The 24,638-nt window shown below is 42.5% G+C and overlaps 2 protein-coding genes and 1 long non-coding RNA gene across 10 annotated transcripts in view; 2 read left to right on the plus strand and 1 right to left on the minus strand.

Annotated features, from left to right (window-relative positions):
- The window catches only part of Bcl2l2 (BCL2 like 2), a 13,647-nt gene extending 4,017 nt beyond the window's left edge, over positions 1–9,630 (plus strand). The window contains exons 1-4 of one of the 8 annotated variants that reach the window (XM_058585798.1): positions 681–791; positions 1,091–1,178; positions 1,649–2,088; positions 9,504–9,630. In XM_058585798.1, coding sequence (XP_058441781.1) covers positions 1,657–2,088; positions 9,504–9,620 — 549 coding nt within the window. In that variant the 5' untranslated portion in view covers positions 681–791; positions 1,091–1,178; positions 1,649–1,656 and the 3' untranslated portion in view covers positions 9,621–9,630. Of the gene's footprint in view, positions 1–680; positions 851–1,090; positions 1,179–1,648; positions 2,089–2,701; positions 5,599–6,314; positions 8,073–8,108; positions 8,718–9,503 lie in introns of those variants that run through there. The other 7 variants (XM_058585799.1, XM_058585800.1, XM_046465190.2 and 4 more) reach the window with 7 other exon arrangements.
- Positions 8,688–13,699, minus strand: LOC131424992 (uncharacterized). The gene is made up of 2 exons (XR_009228711.1): positions 13,387–13,699; positions 8,688–13,294 (listed from the first exon to the last, which is right to left on the minus strand). It is a non-coding gene; the product is annotated as an uncharacterized LOC131424992 (long non-coding RNA).
- A 392-nt stretch (positions 13,700–14,091) lies between these two features.
- On the plus strand, positions 14,092–19,549 carry Pabpn1 (poly(A) binding protein nuclear 1). The gene is made up of 7 exons (XM_046465189.2): positions 14,092–14,457; positions 14,825–14,939; positions 15,641–15,708; positions 16,014–16,120; positions 17,405–17,492; positions 17,581–17,732; positions 18,607–19,549. Exons 1-7 carry the CDS (start codon positions 14,107–14,109, stop codon positions 18,644–18,646), a joined length of 921 nt encoding a protein of 306 aa, XP_046321145.1. The 5' UTR covers positions 14,092–14,106; the 3' UTR covers positions 18,647–19,549.
- Positions 19,550–24,638: the final 5,089 nt, after the last annotated feature.

Genomic DNA, 24,638 nt, shown 5'->3' on the forward strand with positions numbered 1-24,638 from the left:
ATGTGGCTCAAGTGGTATCGCGCTGGCCTGGCATGCGTGCGGCCCGAGTTCGATCCTCAGCACCACATACAAAGATGTTGTGTCCGCAGAAAACTAAAAAATAAATATTAAAAAAAAAATTCTCTCTCTCAAAAAAAAGAAACATACTCTATTAAAAAAAAAAAAAGGAAATCAATCTGATAACAAAAGAAGATGAAGAAAAGTACCTTTAGAAACTGCTTGGAATTTAAGTCCTGCCTGCCTGATGCCTGATTAAAGCCTCAGCCCTGGAAGAGACCACCAGATTAAAGGCCCTGGGGAAAAAGGGATTGGAAAGTTTTGGTATCCTTGTGGTATTTGCTAGTCCCATAAGGGCAAGGCACCTGGCAGGAAGTTTCCAGTATAATGGGAACTGCTCCTCTTTTTAAGGCATACAATCCAGGGCTAGAACAATTCAACAAGTGCATGGAATATCAGAGACCTTCTAGAAATGCTGAATTTGTACCACGATGTTCTGAGGTCCAGGGTATTTCTCTGGGCAGTCTCAAGGCTTAGCAGCTCAGCTCAGTCCAGCCCATGGTGTCTCTGCCTTCAGTGGCCCTCTCTTTCAGAGTTGTGGCCTTCCCAGGCCTGTGTGCGGCCCCGCCCCTCTCTCTGGACGCATCTCTGGGCCCCATCATCACCCGGCGCCAGGCCCTCCCTCCTGCCCCCCCCCTTCTCCTCCCTCCTTCCTTCCCTCCCTTCCTCCCTCTCTCCTTCCCTCCCAGCTCCTGCACCAGGAAACGGCCCGGATCCCAGCAGCGGCCTGACCCGTGAGATCCCTAACCTGGCAGGCGGGCGGGGTTGGAGACCAGTTGAAGGTGGGGGTAAGGTAGGAGCTGAGCCTTTGGGCTGCACTGGGGGGAGCCGAGAGTAGAGATGGTGCCGGCAGGAAGCCCTTGGCCCTGGGTTTCCCGGGAGGACAGTCATTAAACATGGATTCAGCCACACAGCTGGTAGAGCGTTGGGGGCAGGGACCAGGTTCCAGGAGCTGCAACCCCAGCCCTTCTCAGGCCAGATCCTGATCCCTGGCCTTCCCTGCATATTTCTGATCTCTCTCACCCTTTTTCAGGGCTCCACGCTGGCCGGGAGGATGAAAGGCCCCAGCTGGGGGCTCCTTGCCACCAGCGCTGGGTCCTAAGAGCTGCCATCCAGGCTGGGTGAGTGTCCCCTGCCTTTCTCTGTCCCAGCACTCTTTGGCTTCTCCCATATTTTTTCAGCCCTTATCTCCTCCCATCTTGTGCCTCTGCCAACATCTTCACATCTTGATTCTGGGTAGGTTTAAGCCCCTTCCTGTAGCCAAAAAGGTGTATACTATGGTGGGGGTGGGAGGGAGCTGTTGAGATGTTATAGAGCTGGTGTTATCTTATGCAAAGAATCTATTCTAAAAATAAAATTTCCTTGTTTTACATTTAATTTGGCATATAACAAATTCAGTGTCCAGCCCCTAATGCCCTGGCCCTATGACATAATTTAAATCCCTTGTTTCTTGCTCTTTGGTGCCCAGGGGTCTCTGATCATACCTCCTCCCCCACCTCATCTTACTGAGTTGGACAAACCAAAAACACCCCTTCTGGGCCTCTCTATATTTCATGTATTCATGCCAGTCTTTCATCCTTGCCCCTTACAGCCGCCCGGATGGCGACCCCAGCCTCGGCCCCAGACACACGGGCTCTGGTGGCCGACTTTGTAGGCTATAAGCTGAGGCAGAAGGGTTATGTCTGTGGAGCTGGCCCTGGGGAGGGCCCAGCAGCTGATCCACTGCACCAAGCCATGCGGGCAGCTGGAGATGAGTTCGAGACCCGCTTCCGGCGCACCTTCTCTGATCTGGCAGCTCAGCTGCATGTGACCCCGGGTTCAGCTCAGCAACGCTTCACCCAGGTCTCTGACGAACTTTTCCAAGGGGGTCCCAACTGGGGTCGTCTTGTGGCCTTCTTTGTCTTTGGGGCTGCCCTGTGTGCTGAGAGTGTCAACAAAGAGATGGAGCCACTGGTGGGACAAGTGCAGGAGTGGATGGTGGCCTACCTGGAGACGCGGCTGGCTGACTGGATCCACAGCAGTGGGGGCTGGGTAAGAAGTTTCTCAAATGCTGCTCTGCACATCCCTCTGCAAAGCTGTTCTCCAGGGGGAATATGGGGGCTCTGATTGGAGGCTGGGACAGCTGTGCTGGGAAGGAGGCATGGGGCTGAATTCTCCTATTTAGGTGGAGTCAGACTGAGGTTCCCTCACCGAGCATCACATTGGACTCTGTACTCCAGGGCTGCCATACAGTTATCACTGCATGGGCTTATGGTCCCAAGCAAAGGACAGAATACACAGTACCCAAGAAGTGCCTGCAGGGAAAGGTGTTACACCTGAGTATATGGCACGAGAGGTGGGGAGGATCAGGGATGGGTGGTGGTCAGGCAAGCCTTGGCAAAGGATGCCAGTTCTAAGCAGAATTTTTCATCAAGGAAAGGATGAGGCAGTGAGTGCAAGTGAGCCAGGCACTGGGGCAGAGGGGCTGCACATGGGGGGATCAGAGGGCTTGCAGTTGGTAGAGCTTTGGCTGGAGAGGAGCTGGGTATGGGATAGTGCTCGCAGTGGATGGAACTGGAACTCTTCCTCTCCTCTTCTCTCCACTCTTTCCTCTCCTGATATCCCTTTCTCCTTCTTTCTCTCCTACTTCCCTTCTCTCCCACAGGCGGAGTTCACAGCTCTATACGGGGACGGGGCCCTGGAGGAGGCACGGCGTCTGCGGGAGGGGAACTGGGCATCAGTGAGGACAGTGCTGACGGGGGCCGTGGCACTGGGGGCCCTGGTAACTGTAGGGGCCTTTTTTGCTAGCAAGTGAGAAAGTTCAGGGCCAGGTGGGGCTAGGTGTGGCTGGGGGCCAGGAGAGCAGGAACAGAGAACAAGAAGTGAAGTGAATGGTTGGGCATGGAACAGGGAAGGGGAGAGGTAGCATGTGAGGGAACCAAGTGTGCCAGGCAGGTGATTGGAAGAGTGAGCTACAGTTATTAAGGAGTTTTAAGAAAATCAGAGGACCAGGAGATGGAGTCATTCCAGGGTTTGGGGGGAGGTGGGAGGGATCATGCCTATAGGTATGGGCACATGAAACTACCCAGAGATGAATTTGCAGCGCTGAGGAAGGTGGACTTGCATAAGGAGTTGTGTCTCCCCTGGATAAGTGGGTTTTGGGGAACTAGAAGGCATATCCCTTTGGAATGGAAGCTTAGGGTTCTCAGGTGATTGGGAGAGGTGGCTGTGGCTGTGGGCTGCTTGGACACAAGTGTGCATGTGCACGGGTACTCGTGTGCATGCTGGGCTGTTTGTCTAATCTGGAGGTGGTTCAGATTCTTCAAGGAGAAAACATTCCCTTTTGCAGTGGCAAGAACAAGGGACAGTTCTCTGCCCCTCCTCCCAAACCCTCTTTTCCCTTCCCCTTGTCCAGATGCCTCAAGGCTGAAGGAGAAACACTGTATCCAGACGGAGGGCTCTGGCACTTCTCAGCAGAAAGTTGTTGGTAGGGCTTTGGAGAGAAAGCAATTCTGCAGCTGGCCTTGTTCCTTCATTACCCATTTTCCTGTGCATCATGAACTTCCTGCTGCCTCCTGGGCTCTGACAGAAGTGCAGGGCTCTGGAGCATGGGCAGGTGAAGGCTTCTTCAGTAGCTGGATATGCCTGCCACCCTCCCCTCCCACTGGGGCACAATGGTGCCTAATAGCTCTGGGACCTCTGTACCCAAACTGAAACTCTAAATTGGGGCTCAATTTTCCTTTTGAGGATGTAGACATAAATGCTGATCTAGAATATAGTCTGGGTCCCACACTGTTTCTCAGTGAGACTGTTGATTCCTTGAAAAGACCATTCTAGCTTGAGCCCTGTGGGGTGAGGGTGACAGGTACTCTATGACTGGGCCTATTCTGTGTTGTGGGCTTTGGTGCTGCTTTATTAGGGGCAGGTGTATGGGTTTGAGAGTACCTACCACGATCTGGAAGCATTTATATTTCATTGAAGCCACGCTGTTTGCATGGGTGTTGTTTGTCTGTACCTCAGAGTCTGAGGATGCTAACTTTAGAACTCACAGTCCTCTAGAACAGATTCAGGCTATAGCTTTTTCTTTTAAAGAAGAAATGATTCACTCCAGATGCATGTCCTGAGCCAGACCTCACTGCTGCACTTTCCAAGGTGCTAAAATTTGCTGCTCTCCAATGCTGACTTCATTCACAGTGCTCTAGAACCCTGCCCATAATCCTGAGCACTGATCAGTTTAGCTAGACATGGTTGACTCTTCTTGGAGATTTTTACTTGGTCCCAGAATATGGCAACATGGATGTGTTTGTTAGAAAGTGGGACCAAATTGGCCTCAGGTGTTTAGTCCAGACTTTTGCTTTTGAGAGAGGGCTGCACTTTTTAATGGTCTCTATGGGGGAGGTGGTAGACTGCATATGCCACTTGGTCTGTTGTGAGTATGCTGATATTAGAAACTCAGAGCTGGTCTATGGCAGGCAGTTGGGGTGGGGGGTCTGACTTGCTCAGGACTAACTAGGCCAGTGGTTTTCAAACTGCTTGGCAGAGCCCCAAAGTATCCTAGGGGTTGCCTCAGGAGTCCTTGGGGAGATGAAGGGGATGGGGGCTGAGCAGGCTGGGCAACTTGCCCTCAAACAGAACAGCTCCTCTTGTAGCTGTCTTACATACCGGGGTTCAGGGTAAGATTTTATTTGCATTAAGGGTTTTGCTGCTGAAAAATAAAAGTTGGAAAACCACTGACTAGACCATCAGCTCCAAATTGGAGCCTGTGCTCCCCAAGGTTTGGGGCAGACTCTTCACTCTACCCACTACCACAAGATACTTATCTGTGTTAGCATTCCTGGGGGGCTTTAGCAAACTGGGGCAGCAGGGACCATGATCAGGTTACCAAAGTGCCCCATTCTGAGGCCTTCACACCTGGGTGGAAGGAGAGGCTTTTTTATGAAAGGGTAAAGGGCTTGGTCTGGATTCCCAAAAGCAGAGCTTGGATGAGATCACAGTGGGCAGTTTTGACCTGTTTTGCCCTTCTTAGTTTGAGGAGCAGTGGAAACCCCAGAGACTCTTCTGTCAGGGAAAACTAGGGACTCTCTTCTAGAGCCATATAGTTCCTTGGGATTAGCTCTTGGCCAAGAAGGCTGAGTATGGCTCCCAGTTTTTAAATTCATTTATTTTTTTTTAATGAGGAAAATAAATGTAATGGCCATTTTTCAAAGATTAAATAGGTGGAGAGGGTGTTTCTTGCTCTCCAGAGCCCAAAGGGACAAATAGGGACTTTGCTTAGGCCAAGGAAGGACTGGAAGTAGGGCAACTGGGTCCTGCGATTATTAATTGTACTCCCCACTTATTGTAGGGCATACATACACTATTTTACTTTTTTAAAATCATAAAACGGCAGGAGAACAGATTTGGTTAGTTTAGAAGAAAAGAAAAAGCTCTATAAATATAAATATATATTCCTGTATTTTTATTTAATAATTTATAAATATCAAGTTCATTTGACTTTTATTTTTGTGTAATATGTAATGGTCGTATTAAAAAAATAAATAAAGCCCAGAAGTTTAATGAGAAGGACTGAACAGGGTTTTGTGACTTTATACTGTATAACTGGGGTCAGAACATTCCTTGATCCAATCATCTGTTCGTGATATTGCTAAGGGCAAGAATTAGAGTTATAGGGTTTTGGGAAACTGTTGAGATTAAAAAAAAAAAAATCAGAGTTGTTCTACCATCTTCCTCACCCCACCCCTATTCTGGTCAAGTACCCAAAGCCAAGAACTCCATCTATCCCAACCCAAGCTTCAAGAGGGTGTAGGTATATGGTACTTTGGGACCGCCACAAACAAAAAATCAAAACAAAGAAAACCTCCCTAAAATCTTTATGCAAAATCAACTCCCCAGCTATTGTTTGGCCTCAAATCAGAAGTGTGTGATAATGATCCTTTCTCACTGATGCCTACTTCAGATTTAGAATATATCTATCAGAAATGGAGCTCCTGCTTTCTTGTCTAGTCCCCAGAGATATTTGGTTTCAGCCATTTCACTGCAAACTGCTAATTGGATGGAATCTCCAGGATTATTCAGTCCATTCCCCTCTGTACCTCTAGTTAGGACCACATCAGAATCATTTCTGACAGGAACCGTGATTTTAATTTTAAATTTCAAATGGAAATTTCTGATCTTTCTATATCCCAGTGCAATAAATTGATGTTTGGGTTTATGTGTTAAATTGTGAGAAATAATTGCTTAGAGGAATCTAGTATTGCCTTTCTACTCTCTCCCTATAGGAAAATCTACAAAAGAAGCTGTAGGAAAATCAGAGAGTAGCCTGGTGAATACATACTAAGAAAAAGGAAATTAGATATTCTTAATATCATCAGGTATGATAGCTAGTGCTTCTATCTGTGCTGCAGTGTGTTTTATATTTACCTAGTTCCAAATAATTTTGAAACATTTTAATATACAAAAGAAAAAACAAAGAGAAAATAAAATTATTTTTAAGTATGGGTAAAGGGAAAATTGAAATATTATAGTGAATTTAAGTAAAAGGAAAATTAATACACAGAAGAACATCCTATAAGTAGTATTCCCAAATACAAAAGCCAGGCTATGAATTTGGCTCTCAGCTTGGCAGCCAAAGCAAACTGAAAAATATAATGAGGTTCACATTCCTTTTAGGACTTAAAAACCAATCAGTAGGGCTGGGGTTGTGGCTCAAGTGGTAGAGTGCTCACCTAGCATGGGTGAGGTACTGGGTTCGATCCTCAGCACCACATAAAAATAAAATAAAGATATTGTATCCAACTTAAAAAAAAAATCAGTTACTCAAGAAGAGCAAAAAGTTCTGTGATTTTTCCAAGAATACAATTGGTGATATGGTTGACACCATTCTTTATAATACCTAACAGCAAATATGATGTTGAATTCTATACCACTATTTCCTCTAGAAACACAAACAGGGATTTAGAAGGTCTATCAGGCTCATAACAGTTTAGCCACATATGCTGCTTTATGATGGTCTGATTTAGTTAGGGTTAAACTTCAGTCTATCCAAAGGACAGATGGACTGTGTTTCCTTCAGACAGTTCTCCATAAGTGCTATTTCTCCAAATGGCACTTCAGTTAAAGTCAAGCAACATTTAGTTATAATTTTTAGCAAATGGATTAACTGTAGATATTCTGTTATCACTTAATAGTAAGTAGGTCCTTTGAAAACTTAAAAGACTGCCTTAAATGTGAACATAGGTGAAATATATAAATATATTAACTTTTAAAACTCAACCAGAAAACATAATAGAGTGCTATGCAGTTGTTTTTTCATTCATCATTCATTCACACAGAGCAAATGTTTAAGCATCTTCTGTGTGGGAAGCACAGTTCTAGGCACTGAGGTAAAGTAAACAGACAGACTCAGATCTCTACCTGCATGTTGCTAACATTCTAGGGAAGGAATAAAAAATGAACAAAATTCCATAATATTTTAGAAGGTGATCAATTCTATAAAGAAAAATAATTGAAGGATGATGGAAATATGTTTGTAGATATTCTTACACTTTAATTAATAAAATTTCAATCTTAATTAATTTTAATTTAGAAATTAAAATACTAGAGATTAAACCCAGAGGCACTTTACCATTGAGATACCTCCGTAATTCTTTTTATTTTTTATTTTGAAACAGAGTCTCACTAGGTTACCCAGTCTGTCCTCAAACTTGCAATCCTCTTGCCTCAGCCTCTGAATAGATGGGATTATAGGTGTGTGCCACTGGGCCTAGCTAGATTTTAATTTTAAAGAGTGGTCAGACAAGCCCCTATTTTCTAAAGGGATAATTTTTAAGTAAAAACATGAAAAATAAAATTAGAGAAATATATTATTGAAATGGAAAGATGTTTCTGTATTTTATTGCATAAAAAAGAGTATCTGTGGACTGGGATTGTGGTTCAATGGTAGAGCATTTGCCTAGCACGTGCAAGGTGTTGGGTTCGATCCTCATCACCACTTAAAAATAAATAAATAAATAAAGACTATCTGTTAGAAAATAACATCATATGATATGATCCTTTTTTTTTCTTTTTTGTAGTGCTGGGGATTGAACCCAGGGCCTTGTGCATGCGAGGCAAGCACTCTACCAGCTGAGTTATATCCCTAGCCCACTGATCCCATTTTGGAAAAATATATGTGTATGTATGTGCCTCTTTGTATTTATAGTTTGAACATTTTAGGAAGAGTATATGTTAAGATATCAGTAGTGATTATCTTTGGGTGGCAGATTTTATGAGTGATTTTTGTTCTTTTTGCTATCAGTATTTTCTGATGTTTTGATGATGAACATACACATATGGTGCATTAAAGCTAGTATTTCAGTTACAAAGTTTTAAAAAAGTTAACCAGTCAGAATGGAAATTAAGCAGTCCTGCATAGGTTCCTTCACATTTAAATGGACAGCCCCCAACTATCAAGGACAGAGCTAGGGAGTTGAGATATGAAGACCATACCATGGTAGAAGATAATTGGGAACTGCTATAAAAGAGAGGTAAGTAAAAATAAAGGTTTCAAAGTTCTGTTAGCAATGTCCAATAGAAATAAGATACAAGCCACAGATGTAGTTTTCTGTGATCTACTAACCTCATTAAAACTACAAAAAAGAAACAGGTAAAACTAATTGTAATAGTATTTTATTTAGCCCATGTATTAAAAATATTATAATTCCAATATTAATATTAAATAACTATTAATAAGTTATTTCATATACTCTTTTTCATACAAAGTTATAATATTTTGGTATAGTTTACATTTTCAGCACATCTCACCTACACATTTCAATTGCTCCATAGCCACATATGACTAGTGACTACCATATTAAACAATGTTATTCTAGATCATAGATTATTATAGTCTGTGAAAATTTCAAAGCAAATATTAAAAGTAGGTATGAGACTACCCAGAAACCAAATATTTATGTTATCTACTGACAAAACTTTTCCCTTTTGAACAGAACTAGAGATATCTTCACCCATTTTTACCATTTAATTATCCTTTTCTCAACTCCACTGACCTCTCCTTCTATTAACACATTTTTTTCCCCCTCTTCTGGATGGGGCACTGGAATTTCAGTTTTTTCCAAAACTATCATCCTTTATTTATAGCTTATAACTTAAGGAGAAGAATGCTCATAATGATGAAACTCTTAACATTACATATGAATTCTTAAAAATTTATTTCAGAGAAAAACTCCTTGATAGTCTCTTCATCAACATGAGGCAAAATATTAAATAGGTTCATTCATTCAGTTAACATTTATATAGTACAGAATGATAGGCAAAGGGAATACAAATATAATTAAGATATCCCTTTTACCACTTAGAATCTCATAGGGAAAGAGAAATCACATTCAAATATCCTTTTTTTAAATTGATTTTTTCATACACATGTTTTTAGTTGTTGATGGACCTTTATTTTATACATTTATTTATAGGTGGTGCTGAGAATTGAACCCAGTTCCTCACACATGCTAGGCAAGCACTCTACCATTGAGCCACAACTCCAGCCCTCAAATATCCTTTTCAATGTGTTTGTTTCTTTGATAAAGTAATCATGCTTATTAGAAAAAGAGTGCAAGTTGGAGCAATTTTTTAAAATTATGTGTTAATTTTGAAAAATCATAACGGAAAATTATAAAGCAGAAAATTAGCTGGGTGTGGCGATGCATGCATGTAATCCTAGTGGCAGGAAAGTCACAAATTCAAAGACAGCCGCAGCAATTGAACAAGGCTCTAAGCAACTTAGCAAGACCTCGTCTCAAAATAAATGAAGAAAAGAGCTGGGGATGTGGCTCAGTGGGTGAGTGCTGCTGGGTTCAATCCTTGGTTCCAAAAAAATAAAACAAAACGAAGAAAATTAATCATAATTCTACTACCAGAGAGAACTACTACTAACATTTTGGTTTATTTCTTTCCAGTCTCTTATCTGTGGTTTTGTGATCATACTGCACATATAATTTTGTATATAATTCTGCTTACTATTATATTGCAAGCATTTTTCCTTGTCATTAAAACATTTTCAAGGCCTAATGACTATATAAAATTACATATGTGTGTGTATAATAATTTTATTCCCACTAGGACATTTTAAGTAGTTTATTTTTTTATGTTTTTTTTTACTCTGATAAACATCTTTGTTCATATGTTAATCAGTTTTTCCTTTTGCTTTGACCAAAATATCAAACAAAAACAACTGAGAAGAGAAAAAGTTTATTTTGGACTCACAGTCTCAAACCCCAAGTGACCTATTTCCTTTAGCCACACCCTACTGCCTATAGTTACCACTCAGTGGTCCATTTAAATTATTTATTCATCAAATGATTACTCTACTGATGAAGTTAGTTTTCATGATCTAATCATTTCACCTCTGAACATTCCTACATTGCCTACCACAGAGCTTTTGGGAGGACACCTCATATCCAGACCATAACAATTCACAATTGTTTATTCACCTTTTGATTACGTCTTAAGAACCAATTATAAGAAATAGAATTATGTTCCGGTGTGGTGGTACATGCCTGTAATCCCAGTGGCTTGGGAGGCTGAGGCAGGAGGATCACAAGTTCAAAGCTAGCCTCAGCAACTTAGTGAGTCCCTAAGCAACTCAGTGAGACCCCATCTCTAAATAAAAAATAAAAAGGGCTGGGGATTTGGCTTAGTGATTAAGCACCCCTGGGTTCAATCCCTGGTACCAAAAAAAGAAAAGAAAATGAATAGAATTATGGGTTAAGAATCTCAACTTGTGTTTTTTTTTTTTTGGTGCTGGGGATCTAATTCAGGGGCACTTTACCACCTAGCTACATTCCCAGCCTTTTCTTTCTTTCTTTTTTAATATTTATTTCTAGTTGTAGTTGGACACAATACCTTTATTTTATTTATTTATTTGTTTGTTTTTATGTGTTGCTGAGGATCGAATCCAGGGCCTAACATGTGCTAGGAAAACGCTCTATCGCTGAACCACAATCCCAGCCCTCATCCCCAGCCCTTTTTATATTTTGAGACAGAGTCTCACTAAATTGCTGAGAGTCTCACTAAGTGGCTGAGGCTGGCCTCAAACTTGATCTTCCTGTCTTGGCCTCCCAAATTGCTGGAATTATAGGCATGTGCTATCACACCAGGCAAATCTCAATATTTATTATAGTTTTTCTTGCATATTGATAAAGAATCAAAAGATGGCATTGGTTTTTGTTTCTTTTTCTCCCATGTTGAAGTTTTTTTTATTGTAATTTTTTAAACTTTCAGATATACATACATTTGTAATCATAGTTTATATACAATTTTATCTTCTACTACTTTGACCTGACATCATTTTGCATGTTACACACATAATGTACAGACCTTTTATTAGAAACAAAATAATCTTTGGATATAATTATGTAATAATTATGTAATAATGTTTAATTTAAGCATTATTGGGATTTATACCTTTTCCAGTTTTCAATATAATATCATAATCTAATTTTTTGTATTAAATCAGACATAGTAGTTTTTTATTTTGTTTAGTCGTTACTGGGGATTGAATTCAGCAGTGCTTACCACTGAGCTATATTCCCAGTACTTTTTTTTTTTTTTTTTTTGAGACAGGGTCTCCCTAAATTCCTCACTAGGCTGATCAGGCTGGGCTTGAATTTGAGACCCTCCTGTGCCTCTGGGATTACAGGAGTACACCACAGTTTTTGGCATTAATTTTTTTTTTTGGTACCGGGGATTGTACTCAGGGGCGTTCAACAACCACTGAGCCACATCCCCAGCCCTATTTTGTATTTTATTTAGAGACAGGGTCTCACTAAGTTGCTTAGGGCCTTGCTAAATTGCTGAGGCTGGCTTTGAACACAAGATCCTCCTGCTTCAGCCTCCTGAGCTGCTGGGATTATAGGCGTGTATTATGGGATTATAGGTGTGCACTATGGGATTATAGGCATACACCATCTTGCTCTGCTGGCATTAATTTTGATCTAAGCTTTGAAAGCTGATTTCGAGTTCCCTGCACACTATAAATTAGCTTTATGACACTGACAAGTTACTTTACTTCTTCAGCCCTTTTTCTTCTTTACTTAGAAAGGTTATTGTTTGTGGAAATATTTACATTTCACAGAATTGTGAGAATTCAATGAGATTATACAAAGAATAGTGCCTGCTACAAAATCAAGTACTTAACAGGATTCAAAGGCATTTTGAAAAAAATCCCATTTCCCTTAGTAGTCTTGCTTAAATTATGCAACAGTGAAGCACTCAGAATTGGATTAGGTTAGGATCAGTATAAAAGACACTCCTCCTTCCAGAGAACTCATTTAGAGCTTGTCTTTCGTGCTCAACTTTAGTTTTCCTAGATCACTGAAGCTGAGATGGCTGATGAAAATTGCACAAGAAATTTAAGTGACTGTGATTCTGCTCAAAGTAACTCAGTTCCTGAGGTAAGGAAGTGGGAGAAAAAGTGGACCATGGAAAAAGGGGTATAATGAGTGCTTCTTACTTTTTGGATCTTCTCTTGTCCAGATTCTGATGCTCCAATCATACTTGTTTAACTTTTGGGTTGGGTTCTTGTGAACCTGACTCTCAAACCTGCCTGTAGTTTTGGTCTCCCCATAAAAAAATTCTTGTAAACTTAGCACCACCATTCTTTACATTTTAATAAGTGTGTAGGATCGCTACTCAAATGTGGAAACCTTTCCTTCTCCAGGGCCAGGTGTTATTGATATCTTAGAGTGCAGCAGTGTGGTGGGAACCTGCCCCAAGAAATTCCTCTGGGGCTTAAAAGGGGACTTGGAGCCTGGGAAATTGCAAAAGATGAAGAGGTGGCACCTAGATCCCCAAACAATGCATCTTTCAATCAACAAATACCCAGTATTATTAACACGTACTAGGCATCCTGCAGTGGAGATACAAACATAAATAAGATTCAGTCTCTTATCTGCAGGTACTCACCACCTATTTAGGAAATTCAGTACGGAACAGTTAAGTTACTGAGGAGGTAGGCCCATTGGTCTCCGGACCAGAAAGGCCGCTGTAGGAGATGGGGAGGGTTGCACAGACTTGATTGAGGAAAGACTACATATACACAGTCTGGATGCCAGGCAACAAAATTCGCATAGTAGGTCTTGGGGTGTCTAAGATCACTGTAAGGAATTTTGAGACTTTACCTGATAGGAAAGGGAAGCCAGTCTGGTAGCGGTTAGGATTGGACGGATATTGAAAGCTGGGAGAACCCCATAGCGGCTGCAACAGGCTAGAATAGAGAAGAAATAGGCTGAAATTAGGCAGCGCGGGGGTCCTGGAAAAGAGGTCTATGAACTGGTAGGTCTGAGTGAGGATTCTTACATTCTTTGTGGTTTGGGAGACTTAATGGATGGTGGTGCCAATAACTTTGAAATTGGAAAAATTCCCCCTTAGAATGCTCCATTCAGAACCTCTAATTCCGGCAGCATCCCACCTACTGGTGCTTGGTTGGAACTTCCAGAAATCTCTACCCTGTATGGGGCCTCTGCCTTCCAACGCTCACCGGTGTCGGCAGTAATGTCAAGATGGCGGCTCCCTAAGGACTGACTAGTCATGTGACCTAGCTTGAAGTCCGACAGCCCGTTCGGGGGCAAGGTTCACCTGTCACGCTACAAGTGTCAGCTCTTCGAATCTCGCAAGCCAATCGGCATCTGAGACCCGGCTACTGCTGTAAGGCGATCGGAAGATTGGTCCTTTCCAGTTGATCTTAATCAGGGACCAATCACAGAACGTCCTATACTTCGCGGGCCCTCCCGTAGGCTGGGGAGAAGCAGGAATGTCGTCACAGCGTGGCAGTATTGTTACCTAAGGCCTCGAGAGGAGGTGGGACGAATGTTGATTGACAGAGAGGTTTCCCCTACCGGGATTTGAGAATTTGGTACAGTGCCCCGCCTAAGAGGTGGGGTCTTATTTGATTGCCAACTGATACTCCCCAATGGAGTGCTATCTTGGAGTGACGGGCAGGTTGCTTGACTAATGAATCCTCCGCGAGGCCCGCGCAGTTCTCCAATCGCTGGGCGGCGGGCCCCAGTCTGAGCGGCGATGGCGGCGGCGGCGGCGGCGGCAGCAGCAGCGGGGGCTGCGGGCGGTCGGGGCTCCGGGCCGGGGCGGCGGCGCCATCTTGTGCCCGGGGCCGGTGGGGAGGCCGGGGAGGGGGCCCCGGGGGGCGCAGGGGACTACGGGAACGGCCTGGAGTCTGAGGAACTGGAGCCTGGGGAGCTGCTGCTGGAGCCCGAGCCGGAGCCCGAGCCCGAAGAGGAGCCGCCCCGGCCCCGCGCCCCCCCGGGAGCTCCGGGCCCTGGGCCTGGTTCGGGAGCCCCCGGCAGCCAGGAGGAGGAGGAAGAACCGGGACTAGTCGAGGGTGACCCGGGGGACGGCGCCATTGAGGACCCGGTGAGGGAAGGAGGGCGAGCGAGCAGGCGGGCAGCAGCCGACCGGCCGGGTCATGGGAGGCCCAGAGCTCGGGCGAGCGAGCGGGAGGCAGGCTGGGGGTGGGGTTGGGCGGGGAATAACGTGGCTGGGGCCGGGCGGGGGACGGGTCCTGGATCGTCGCAAGGGGCCCGGCAGTGTTGATTTGGGCGTCATGGGTGTTTAAGATTGTTACGGAGAAGGTAACTTGCTTTTCTTTTCATCACGACCCTCGCGTGGGGCGAGGGAAATGGCCGAGCATGGCTGGGGCCGCGCGCCTATCGAGAGCACGGCACAGCCCCTGCGTTGGTTCCTCTTAAGCTCTTTTGCATGCCCTCCCCATTCATTGTAGGAGCTTGAAGCTATCAAAGCTCGAGTCAGGGAGATGGAGGAAGAAGCTGAAAAGCTGAAGGAACTACAGAACGAGGTAGAGAAGCAGATGAATATGAGTCCACCTCCAGGCAATGGTGAGTAAACCGGCGGTTGCACGCGCAGCCTGGGTCTTCGGGTTGGAATGGTTGTGGGGAGCACGGGGAATGTGGCATTAGATGCTCCGGATCCTGGAGCTGCTTGTTTGAGCAATTACTGGGCATTTGCTGCGGTCATAGTCCATTGTGTGTTCCGTTGACCTTTGTGAGACATAACCTATGTTTTGGTAGTTGTAGTCTTGTGTCTCCCTTTGTTTCGGTTATAAATGTGTTTCTCTTTGTTCTTAGCCTGCCTTTACCCGGCTGGAGATTGCCAGCTGGCATGTGACCTTCAAGTCTAATTTTTTTTTTTTTTCAGTTGGAGATCCTTTAGTTAGGACTCTTAAGAGAAGTGGGTAGGCTGCTGGGGGCCTCTTTAATCCAGAAATGTCGAGTCTCAGCCCACTCAATTTTGTTTGGTCTTCAAGGCATTTTAACAAAGCTCTTCATAGGTGCTTGATTTGGGAGTGGAGTATTCTTACACTGTTCTCTGATTGTTAAGGATGTATTTCATTTATTCCTTAATATTTAGTGAGAACGTATTGTGTGCTAGGCACTGATCTAGGTAATGGGTACAAGAGGGAACAGAACTGAACAAGGTCTTTCTCTTTGCTGAAATGATAGGGTGGCGGTGGTGGTGGAAGTGCATATATTGGTTCAATAGAAAATCTACTTCTTTTTTGAATTATTTTTGTCTATAGCTGGCCCAGTGATCATGTCTATTGAAGAGAAGATGGAGGCTGATGCCCGTTCCATTTATGTTGGCAATGTATGTATTGGGGTTCTGATTGAGATTGGGGGACATTCTTGTTTGGGGCAGTTATTTAATAATCTTGAAAGGAAGATCGCCAGTATAAGTTGGCAATTTTAAAAGTGGTTGAGGGAGGTTTGGGGGGGAGGTAAAAAGTGATGGAGTAATCAACAAAGACTGGGAATGGAAGAAAAAGGGTAATTCCTTAGAGAACCATATTTGATGTGCTGTGGGTTATAGAGATGGCCCAGACCAAAGGCCAGGCAGGGTACCTGTTGAGAAAAGAGTTTGCTCAGTACCTGTGAAATATCCCTTCTCTTTAGGTAGACTATGGTGCAACAGCAGAAGAGCTGGAAGCTCACTTTCATGGCTGTGGTTCAGTCAATCGTGTTACCATACTCTGTGACAAATTTAGTGGCCATCCCAAAGGGTAAGTAGGGGAATAAATTGAGATAATTGTTTGAAGAATATTTTTTAGTTGTAGATGGAGACACAGTACCTTTATTTCATTTTATTTTTTTATGTGGTGCTGAGAGTCAAACCCAGTGCCTCACATGTGCCAGGCAAGCACTCTACCATTGAGCCACAACCCCAGCCCAAGATAATTTTAATCAGAATTTAAAAGTAGATGTCTCCCCACATCTACATGTGTGTAGTTTTTTTGTTTTGCAGCACTAGGATTGAACCCCAGGGCCCAGGGCCTTGTGCATGCAAAGCATGTGTTCTATCACTGAGCTACACTCCCACCGATAATTTATGTTTTATGTTGGTTGGTAATTACTTGATGTTTAAAAAAAATGGTCTTGGGGGTTGGGGATATAGCTTAGTTGGTAGAGTGCTTCCCTAGTATGCATAAAGCCCTGAGTTCAAACCCCAGCAGCAGCAGCACCACCACCATACACACCCACCCACCCACACACACACACACAAACATAAGAGGGGCTGGGGTTGTGGCTCAGTGGTAGAGTGCTCACCTAGTATGCATGAGGTGTACTGGTTTTGATCCTTAGCACCACATAAATATAAAGAGATTGGGTCAAGCTAAATCTTAAAAAATAAATGTAAAAGAAAGGAAAAAAGGGCTGGGGTATAGCTTCGTTGGTAGAGTGCTTGCCTTGCATGCACAAGATCCTGGATTCAATCCCCAGCATCACAAAAAAAAAAAAAATGAGGTCTTTGCCTTCTAATGTGTCATTAAACTTGATAATGTACTGGGTTACACATAAAATACCTCCAGAGGCCAGACAGAGGATAAAATTAAAGCCTAGGTGTGGGCAGGATGAAGAACTAGAAGCTTGTAGTTGACCCCAGCATATAGAAATCTTGGTCTTTTTGTGGTGCTGGGGATTAAACTCAGGGCCTCGCACATGGCTAAACATGTTGGTGTTTAGTGATTTTCCAAGAATAGCTGGAAATTTTGATTAAAACCTTTCATTTTTAAAATCAACTAATTAGGGGCTGGGGATGTGGCTCAAGTGGTAGCGCACTCACCTGGCATGCGTGCGACCCGGGTTCGATCCTCAGCACCACATACAAACAAAGATGTCGTGTCCACCGAAAACTAAAATATAAATATTAAAAAAAAAATTCTCTCTCTTTCTTTAAAAAATAAAATAAAATCAACTAATTAAAAATGTAAACACATTACACTCCTAACAAATAACCTATGAAATATTGTAAACTCAGATAAAAAAATGACAATTATTCTTTTCAGGTTTGCATATATAGAGTTCTCCGACAAAGAGTCAGTGAGGACTTCCCTGGCCTTAGATGAGTCCTTATTTAGAGGAAGACAAATCAAGGTAAGGCCTGTGCCCTTTGTTCTGGTTATATAAACTAACTCTCTCCAGTTGACTCTAAGGCTTTCTGTTGTGTATTCTTTCTGCTCAGGTGATCCCAAAACGAACCAACAGACCAGGCATCAGCACAACAGACCGGGGTTTCCCACGTGCCCGCTACCGTGCCCGGACTACCAACTACAACAGTTCCCGCTCTCGATTCTACAGTGGTTTTAACAGCAGGCCCCGGGGTCGCGTCTACAGGTCAGGATAGATGGGCTGCTCCTCTTCCCAGCCTCCCATGAGCCCTGTTATGCTTCATTCTCTCCTGATCTGAGGACCGACCCTCCCTTTCCCTCCCCTTGGTCTCCTGCTTGTGCAGGGTGAGGAAGGTAGTTGTAGGCCAGGTCAGGAGGCCAGTCTCATCATCTTTGGAGCAGAAATTGGTGATAAGTGCTGATCTATTTTGCGAGATGCTTCCCCCTCCAACCTTTTTCCCCCCCTTGGGAGTTGGTGGCATTGAAGGTGTCATTGAAAGTTAAGAAAAGAACAGGGTCTCAAGACAGTGAAAAGCACTGCTTGGACATTGCTACTATTCCCAGAGTTAGGGAGGGGTAAAAGTTTGAATCTTCTTTGGAAGGATACCAGAGGCTAGTTGAATTCTCCCATAGCCATGTGGGAGGGTTTTGGGATACTTAATTATTTAATGGACCTACTCTTTTTTGAGGTTAACTTTCTCACAGGCCCAATGTGGTACCCAAGTTGTGGCTTTGCTTTTTACTTTTGTCTTTCTAAATAGGTCACACATATAAGCCTTTACTTTTCATATAAGATAGGGTTTGAGAACTGTGGAGAACTGAAAACTGGATAAACAATGGGTCCTTTTTTCTTTCTCCTTTATCTCAGATGCACTTCTTTATTGCTGCTGTTTGGCAAAGTATTCCATTAATGCCCTGTTAGCCCCCTGTTTGCCAGGTGTTTCTCTGATTCTGGGATTGTGGAGTCAGTTTTAGGATACTTGAAAAACTTCTTTTCCCCCCTTCCCTTCACAATAACTGGGGCAAGGGCCCACGGGGAGGGGCTTATACTGAACTATCTAGTGATCATGTTAACACCTAACTCTCCTTCTTTCTTCCAGGGGCCGGGCTAGAGCGACATCATGGTATTCCCCTTACTAAAAAAAGTGTGTATTAGGAGGAGAGAGAGGAAAAAAAGAGGAAAGAAGGAAAAAAAAAAAGAATTAAAAAAAAAAAAAAAGAAAAACAGAAGATGACCTTGATGGAAAAAAAATATTTTTTAAAAAAAAGATATACTGTGGAAGGGGGGAGAATCCCATAACTAACTGCTGAGGAGGGACCTGCTTTGGGGAGTAGGGGAAGGCCCAGGGAGTGGGGCAGGGGGCTGCTCATTCACTCTGGGGATTCGCCATGGACACTTCTCAACTGCGCAAGCTGTTCCCCATGTTTCCCTGCCCCACTTCACCCCCTTGGGGGCTGCTCAAGGGTAGGTGGGCATGGGTGGTAGGAGGGTTTTTTTTTTACCCAGGGCTCTGGAAGGACACCAAACTGTTCTGCTTGTTACCTTCCCTCCATCTTCTCCCTGCCTTTCACAGTCCCTGCCTGCCTGCTCCTGTCCTGCCAGGTCTACCACCCACCCCACCCTCTTTCCGGCTCCCTGCCCCTCCAGATTGCCTGGTGATCTATTTTGTTTCCTTTTGTGTTTCTTTTTCTGTTTTGAGTGTCTTTCTTTGCAGGTTTCTGTAGCCGGAAGATCTCCGTTCCGCTCCCAGCGGCTCCAGTGTAAATTCCCCTTCCCCCTGGGGAAATGCACTACCTTGTTTTGGGGGGTTTTGGGGTGTTTTTTGTTTTTCAGTTTTTTTGTTTTGTTTTGTTTTTTTTCCTTTGCCTTTTTTTCCCTTTTATTTGGAGGGAATGGGAGGAAGTGGGAACAGGGAGGTGGGAGGTGGATTTTGTTTATTTTTTTAGCTCATTTCCAGGGGGTGGGAATTTTTTTTAAATATGTGTCATGAATAAAGTTGTTTTTGAAAATAAAAATTGTTTGGCCTTGTGGCTGTAAAGATCGTTTTATCTACCTGTTCTCTCTTAGATTGCAGATCACTATTAGTTTTACTTTACCGAAGTACTGGTGTTGTGAAGGGGAAGTTGCCACTTGTAAATTAAGGAGTAGGAGTTAAATTATAACAACCAGGAACATTCTGCATTTAGTTAATGATGGGTTTTCTGGATAGTAAACGAATGGCCAGACTAGAATGATCTAAGAGTGTGTACGTGCGCTAATAAAACTTACATGCAAATGAAATCCATTCCCATACCTTATATTCTTAGATTGGGGTCTGGTTCATGTCTACTTGAGGATGGGCTCAAGAAATACTAAAGCGTAATTAACAAAGATGTCTTCAAAGCTTTTGTTTTCTCCAGCTATGCAAGTGGCCACTTTATGTTTAGCCAACTAACTTTGGGTCATAACTGAACCCCCCCCCATCCCCCCACAGTATGGGAGATTGAACCTTGGTGCATTTTACCATAGCTATATCCCCAGCCCTATTTTATTTTGAGACAGGGTCTTATCAGTTTAACTAGGCTAATGTTGAATTTCTGATCCTTCTACCTCAGCCCCCCTAGTTGCTGGGATTATGGGTGTGTGCCAGTGTGCCCAGTTTTTTGTATCTTAAGTTTTGTTGGATAGTTACTTGACCATCTTAATAAGTTTCTCTATTTTATATTGTAATATCAGATTGGTCTTAAATTCTTAGGCACTACATCATTCACTAGTGCAAGCCTTTGTAGGTTTTTCATTACCTAACCTACTGGATATCTTGATCTGCTTTGCCAGTCTCTTCTGTTCAAATGTTTTTGTTTATGATTACCTCTGACCTGAGTGCTCTTTTCTCCAAAAATCCTAGGTTAAAGAAATGGATGTGTTCTATATCCAGGAAGCATTAATCCACCTCTCAAGTTGTGTTGTATTCTGAATTCTCAGGTCAGTGTTCACCAACATATTTAGCATTTGATCACTATATTACTTCCTATTGTTTGATTAGTTAGGCATTTCAGGTCTGTCTTCAAATACAGCTAGAATAGTGTGTTGTGATCATTTTGTGGAAACTTATGTGGACTGGATAGTGTTAAGAGTATTGGAAGAACTGATTGTTAGTGCTGGAGAGGTGTCATCTATCCACCAGAGGGCACTACACGGCTAGCTCTAAAAGATCTTGGAGAATAAATTTTATATGCATACACTTTAGTTGTAGATGGACATAATGCCTTTATTTATTTATCTTTATTTATTTATCTTTATTTTGGTGCTGAGAATTGAACCCAGGCTGCACACATAGTAGGTGAGAGCTCTACCACTGAGCCAAAACCCCAGCCCCTGGGTAAATGTTTTTGGCCATTCTTTGGTTTTAATTTTCTGTGTTCAGTCGATTCTGTACGATGTCCATTCTCCTCTCCATTTCTATTTTCCATTGCTTAAGCAACTCTTATTTGTCCTTGTTGCCAAAAAGGCCCTATGAAGCCACCAGTAACTTCCAACTACAAATGTGTGAAATTAAGATCTTTCTGAATTTGATCCTAATTAGGTTTTTCCTGCTACATCCTGGCCTACTTATAATGTGTTGTGCATTCCAGTTGAATTGCTGTATGTTCACGTATGATTCTTGCTGGTGCGTTGAGCTTGCTATGACCATCCCAGCTTCTCTATCAAGATCATACACATCCTTCAAAGTATAAGCCATATAACAGCAGCAAAACTTTTCTTGAAGGCTGGGCTTGTGGCTCAGTTGGGTTCAAGTCTTCAGCACCACATATAAATAAATAAAGATCCATTAACAACTAAAAAAGAATTAAAAAACTTTTCTTGATTCTTTAGTCAGAATTAATCACTGATGTACTCAGGGCAAATTGTTCCTCTCTCTAGCACTTAATGATTTTATAATTAAAATAATTACATTCCTGCTTCTTCAGTAGATGGCAAGCTCCTTGAGGGCATAAATTGTGCTTTTGTATATTTCACAGTACCTACCATTTAGTAGATGCTCAAAAGATGTTCTCTTGGGTTGCATTTTCTGTCCTGGAGAAGGTAGTAACAACAGTAGTATTCCCTTTGTCCTGGACCTGTTGGTTCCTGTCTTTTCTTTTTTTTCTCTCCTGTCCTTATAGGAGTCAGACTTTCTACTCTACTTGGCCTCTTCATTTTTTCTTCATCCTCGTTTGGGGTTTTAAAGGAAGCGTGGAAAGAAACTTGCTATCCTCGAGCAAGCTCTGTCATTTTTGTTATATGCTGTTTATCACTCATAATAAACTCCTTGTTAACTGAAGAATAGCAATGAGTTTGGTCTCAATAGATTTCAGATTGCAGGGAAGAGTCTTTAGAATAAGGGAGATTAGGAAAACCTACTTAGAAAACTTGTCTAAGGTGAGGGTTTATGAGCTATATTTTAAAAAATTTTACTGCGGAATGAATCCAGGGGTGCTTAACTACTGAGCTACATTCCCAGCCCTTGTTTGTTTAGTTTTTGGTACTGGGAATTGGGGCACTGGACTGAGTCACATCCCCAGCCTTATTTTGTATTTTAGAGACAGTGTTTCACTTAGTTGCTTAGGGCCTTGCCATTGGTGAGGCTGTTTAGAACTCATGATCCTCCTGTCTCAGCCTCCCGAGCAGCTGGGATTACAGGCATGTGCCACCATCCCTGGCTTATTTTTTATTTTGAAACAAAGAGTCTCACTAAGTTGCTGAGTCTCGTCTCCAACTTGTTATCCTCCTACCTTAGCCTTGTGAGTCACTGGGATTAAGGTTATCTGCTACTGTGATTGGCCAGTTTTTTTGTGGTACTGGTGATTGAATCCAGCAACACTTTATCACTGAGCTACATTCTGCATCTGTTTTTACTTTTTTATTTGAGACCGGGGTTCACTAAGTTGCCTAGGCTGGCCTCAAATTTTCAATCCTCCTATCTCAGCCTCCAGAGTTGCTGGTATTTTACGTGTGTGCTTCCATGCTCAGCTTCAGAGTCAGATGTTTAGAGGGCCTTTGGTTAATACAGAACACTTTTTGTTGGGGTACTGGTGATTGAACCCAGGGCCTTTCACCTGCTATGCAAGTGCTCTACAACTGAGCTATAACCCCCATCCCTTTTTATTTTTATTTTGAGACAGAGACAGAGTCTTGCTAAATTGCCCAGGCTGGTCTCAAACTTGCAGTCTTCTTGCCTCAGTCTCCTGAGTAGCTGGGATTACAGGCATGCACCACCATAACATGTACCTAGCTAATCCAGTACATTTTAAGGCAGGATTTGCTTAATCTGACATTGGCTATAGAGAAAAGCATTTGTTGTTATTTTTGTTTTGCATTTTCAATTTAGGTTTGTTTTATTTAAATTTAATTCCAAACAGATTCTGCATTTGTGGCTCTAATCAAATATCTAGTAGTATAAATTTGCTTCAAGTAATATATACTGATAAAAGAGTTTGAGCTAGCAAAAGGAAGGAGGAGTGGTAGAAAGGAGAAAAAACAAAAAGAATTGAACACATGTGCAGACTCTTTCCTACCACCTTCAATGTTTACCTGCTTCAGAGGGAAAGTAAAATTGTTGGACTTGTACAATAATATAACATTTTTTTCTTGCTATTATATGTGATTATGAGAAATCTTTCGGATGTCACAGTCAGATTTTAAAATATCAACCCTGTTAATTTCCCGTGCCTCTTTCCCCTTTATTCTTATTGATAATCATTCAAACAAATAGACCTTTATTGAGTATTTAGCAAGTGCTGATCACTGTTGTAGGTGCTAAGACTTGTAACAGAAAAAGAGCCACTCAGCAAAAAATTTTATTTATTGAAGCTTGGCGTCAATTTGTTATACCTCTGATTTGTATCCCACTAAAAAGCTTCCACTGATTTTTCTAAAAAACTGATATAATTAACATACCATAAAATTTGCCTTTGAAGTACAGGTCAGTGATTCTTAGCATATATTAATGTATATGTTATTAGTAAATATAAACTATTATTAGTACCTAATTTTGGAGCATTTTCATCATCCCATAAAGAAACTTTTGGGGGAGGGGGTTCCAGGGATTGAACTCAGGGGCATTTGACCACTGATCCATATCCCCAGTAGTATTTTTTTTTGTATATTATTTAGAGACAGGATCTCACTGAATTGCTTAGCACCTTACCTGCTGCGAGGCTGGCTTTGAACTCATGATCCTCCTGGCTCAGCCTCCCAAGCCACTGGGATTACAGGCATGCACCACCAAGCTCTGTGCTGGCCTTCTTTATACACTCTAAATACCAGACCCTTACTAGATAAGTGATTTACAAGTATTTCTGTCCCTTTGTGAGTTTTTTCACTTTATTGATAGTGTCCTCTGAAATACAAAAAGCCACAAAAATGTATGTCTGTCTCCCAAGAATTCTTGCAGGGGTTTTGTTTGTTTTTGTTGTTGTTTGTTTGGTTTGATGTATTTTTAGATGAGATCTCATGTTGCCCGGCCTGATCTTCAACTGATAGGTTCAAGCAATCCTCTATACCTCAGCCTCTCAAGTAGCTGGGACCACAGGCCTGTGTCACTGTGCTTAGCTTTCTTGTAAGAATTTTATAGTTTGGGCTCTTAACATTTAGGCCTTTGATGCACTTTTAATCAATTTTTGTGTTTGGTGTGAGCCAAGGGCCCAACTTCCTTCTTTTGCAGGTGGCTATTCAGGTGTCTTATCACCATTTGTTAAAAACTATTCTTTCACCATTAAATGGTCTTGGCCTCCATTTTAGACATCAGTTGACAAATGTCTGGACTCTCAGTTGTATTCCTTGAATCTGTCTCTATGGCAGTATCACCCAGTTTTCGTTATATGTTTGTGATAAGTTTTAAAATTTTGGAAGTGTAAATCTTCCAATTATGTTCATCTTGGGATTGTTTGGCTATTCTGGGTATATTTCCATATGGCTTTTAGAATCGGTCAATTTCTGCAAAAAAAGATAACCAGGATTTTAATAGTGTTATGGTGAATCTGTAGAGCAGTTTAGGGAATATTGCCATTTTATGTCCATAAAATATGTCCCCCCCCAACCCCGTTACTTTTCTTGGTTTTATTTTTTATGGGTATTGCCATGTTAAGTAATATTAAGTCTTCCAGTGTATGA

This window comes from Marmota monax, unplaced genomic scaffold (assembly GCF_021218885.2).
Source record: "Marmota monax isolate L192 unplaced genomic scaffold, Marmota_monax_Labrador192_F-V1.1 WCK01_AAM20220418_F8-fsc00079, whole genome shotgun sequence".
Classification (NCBI taxonomy): domain Eukaryota; kingdom Metazoa; phylum Chordata; class Mammalia; order Rodentia; family Sciuridae; genus Marmota; species Marmota monax.

Bases quoted from the DNA above. Each gene is read 5' to 3' on its own strand.
- Pabpn1 (XM_046465189.2), top strand. From the start codon at position 14,107: ATGGCGGCGGCGGCGGCGGCGGCAGCAGCAGCGGGGGCTGCGGGCGGT. The intron at 14,458-14,824 runs GTGAGGGAAGGA...CATTCATTGTAG, and splicing joins ACGGCGCCATTGAGGACCCG to GAGCTTGAAGCTATCAAAGC. The intron at 15,709-16,013 runs GTATGTATTGGG...CCTTCTCTTTAG, and splicing joins GTTCCATTTATGTTGGCAAT to GTAGACTATGGTGCAACAGC.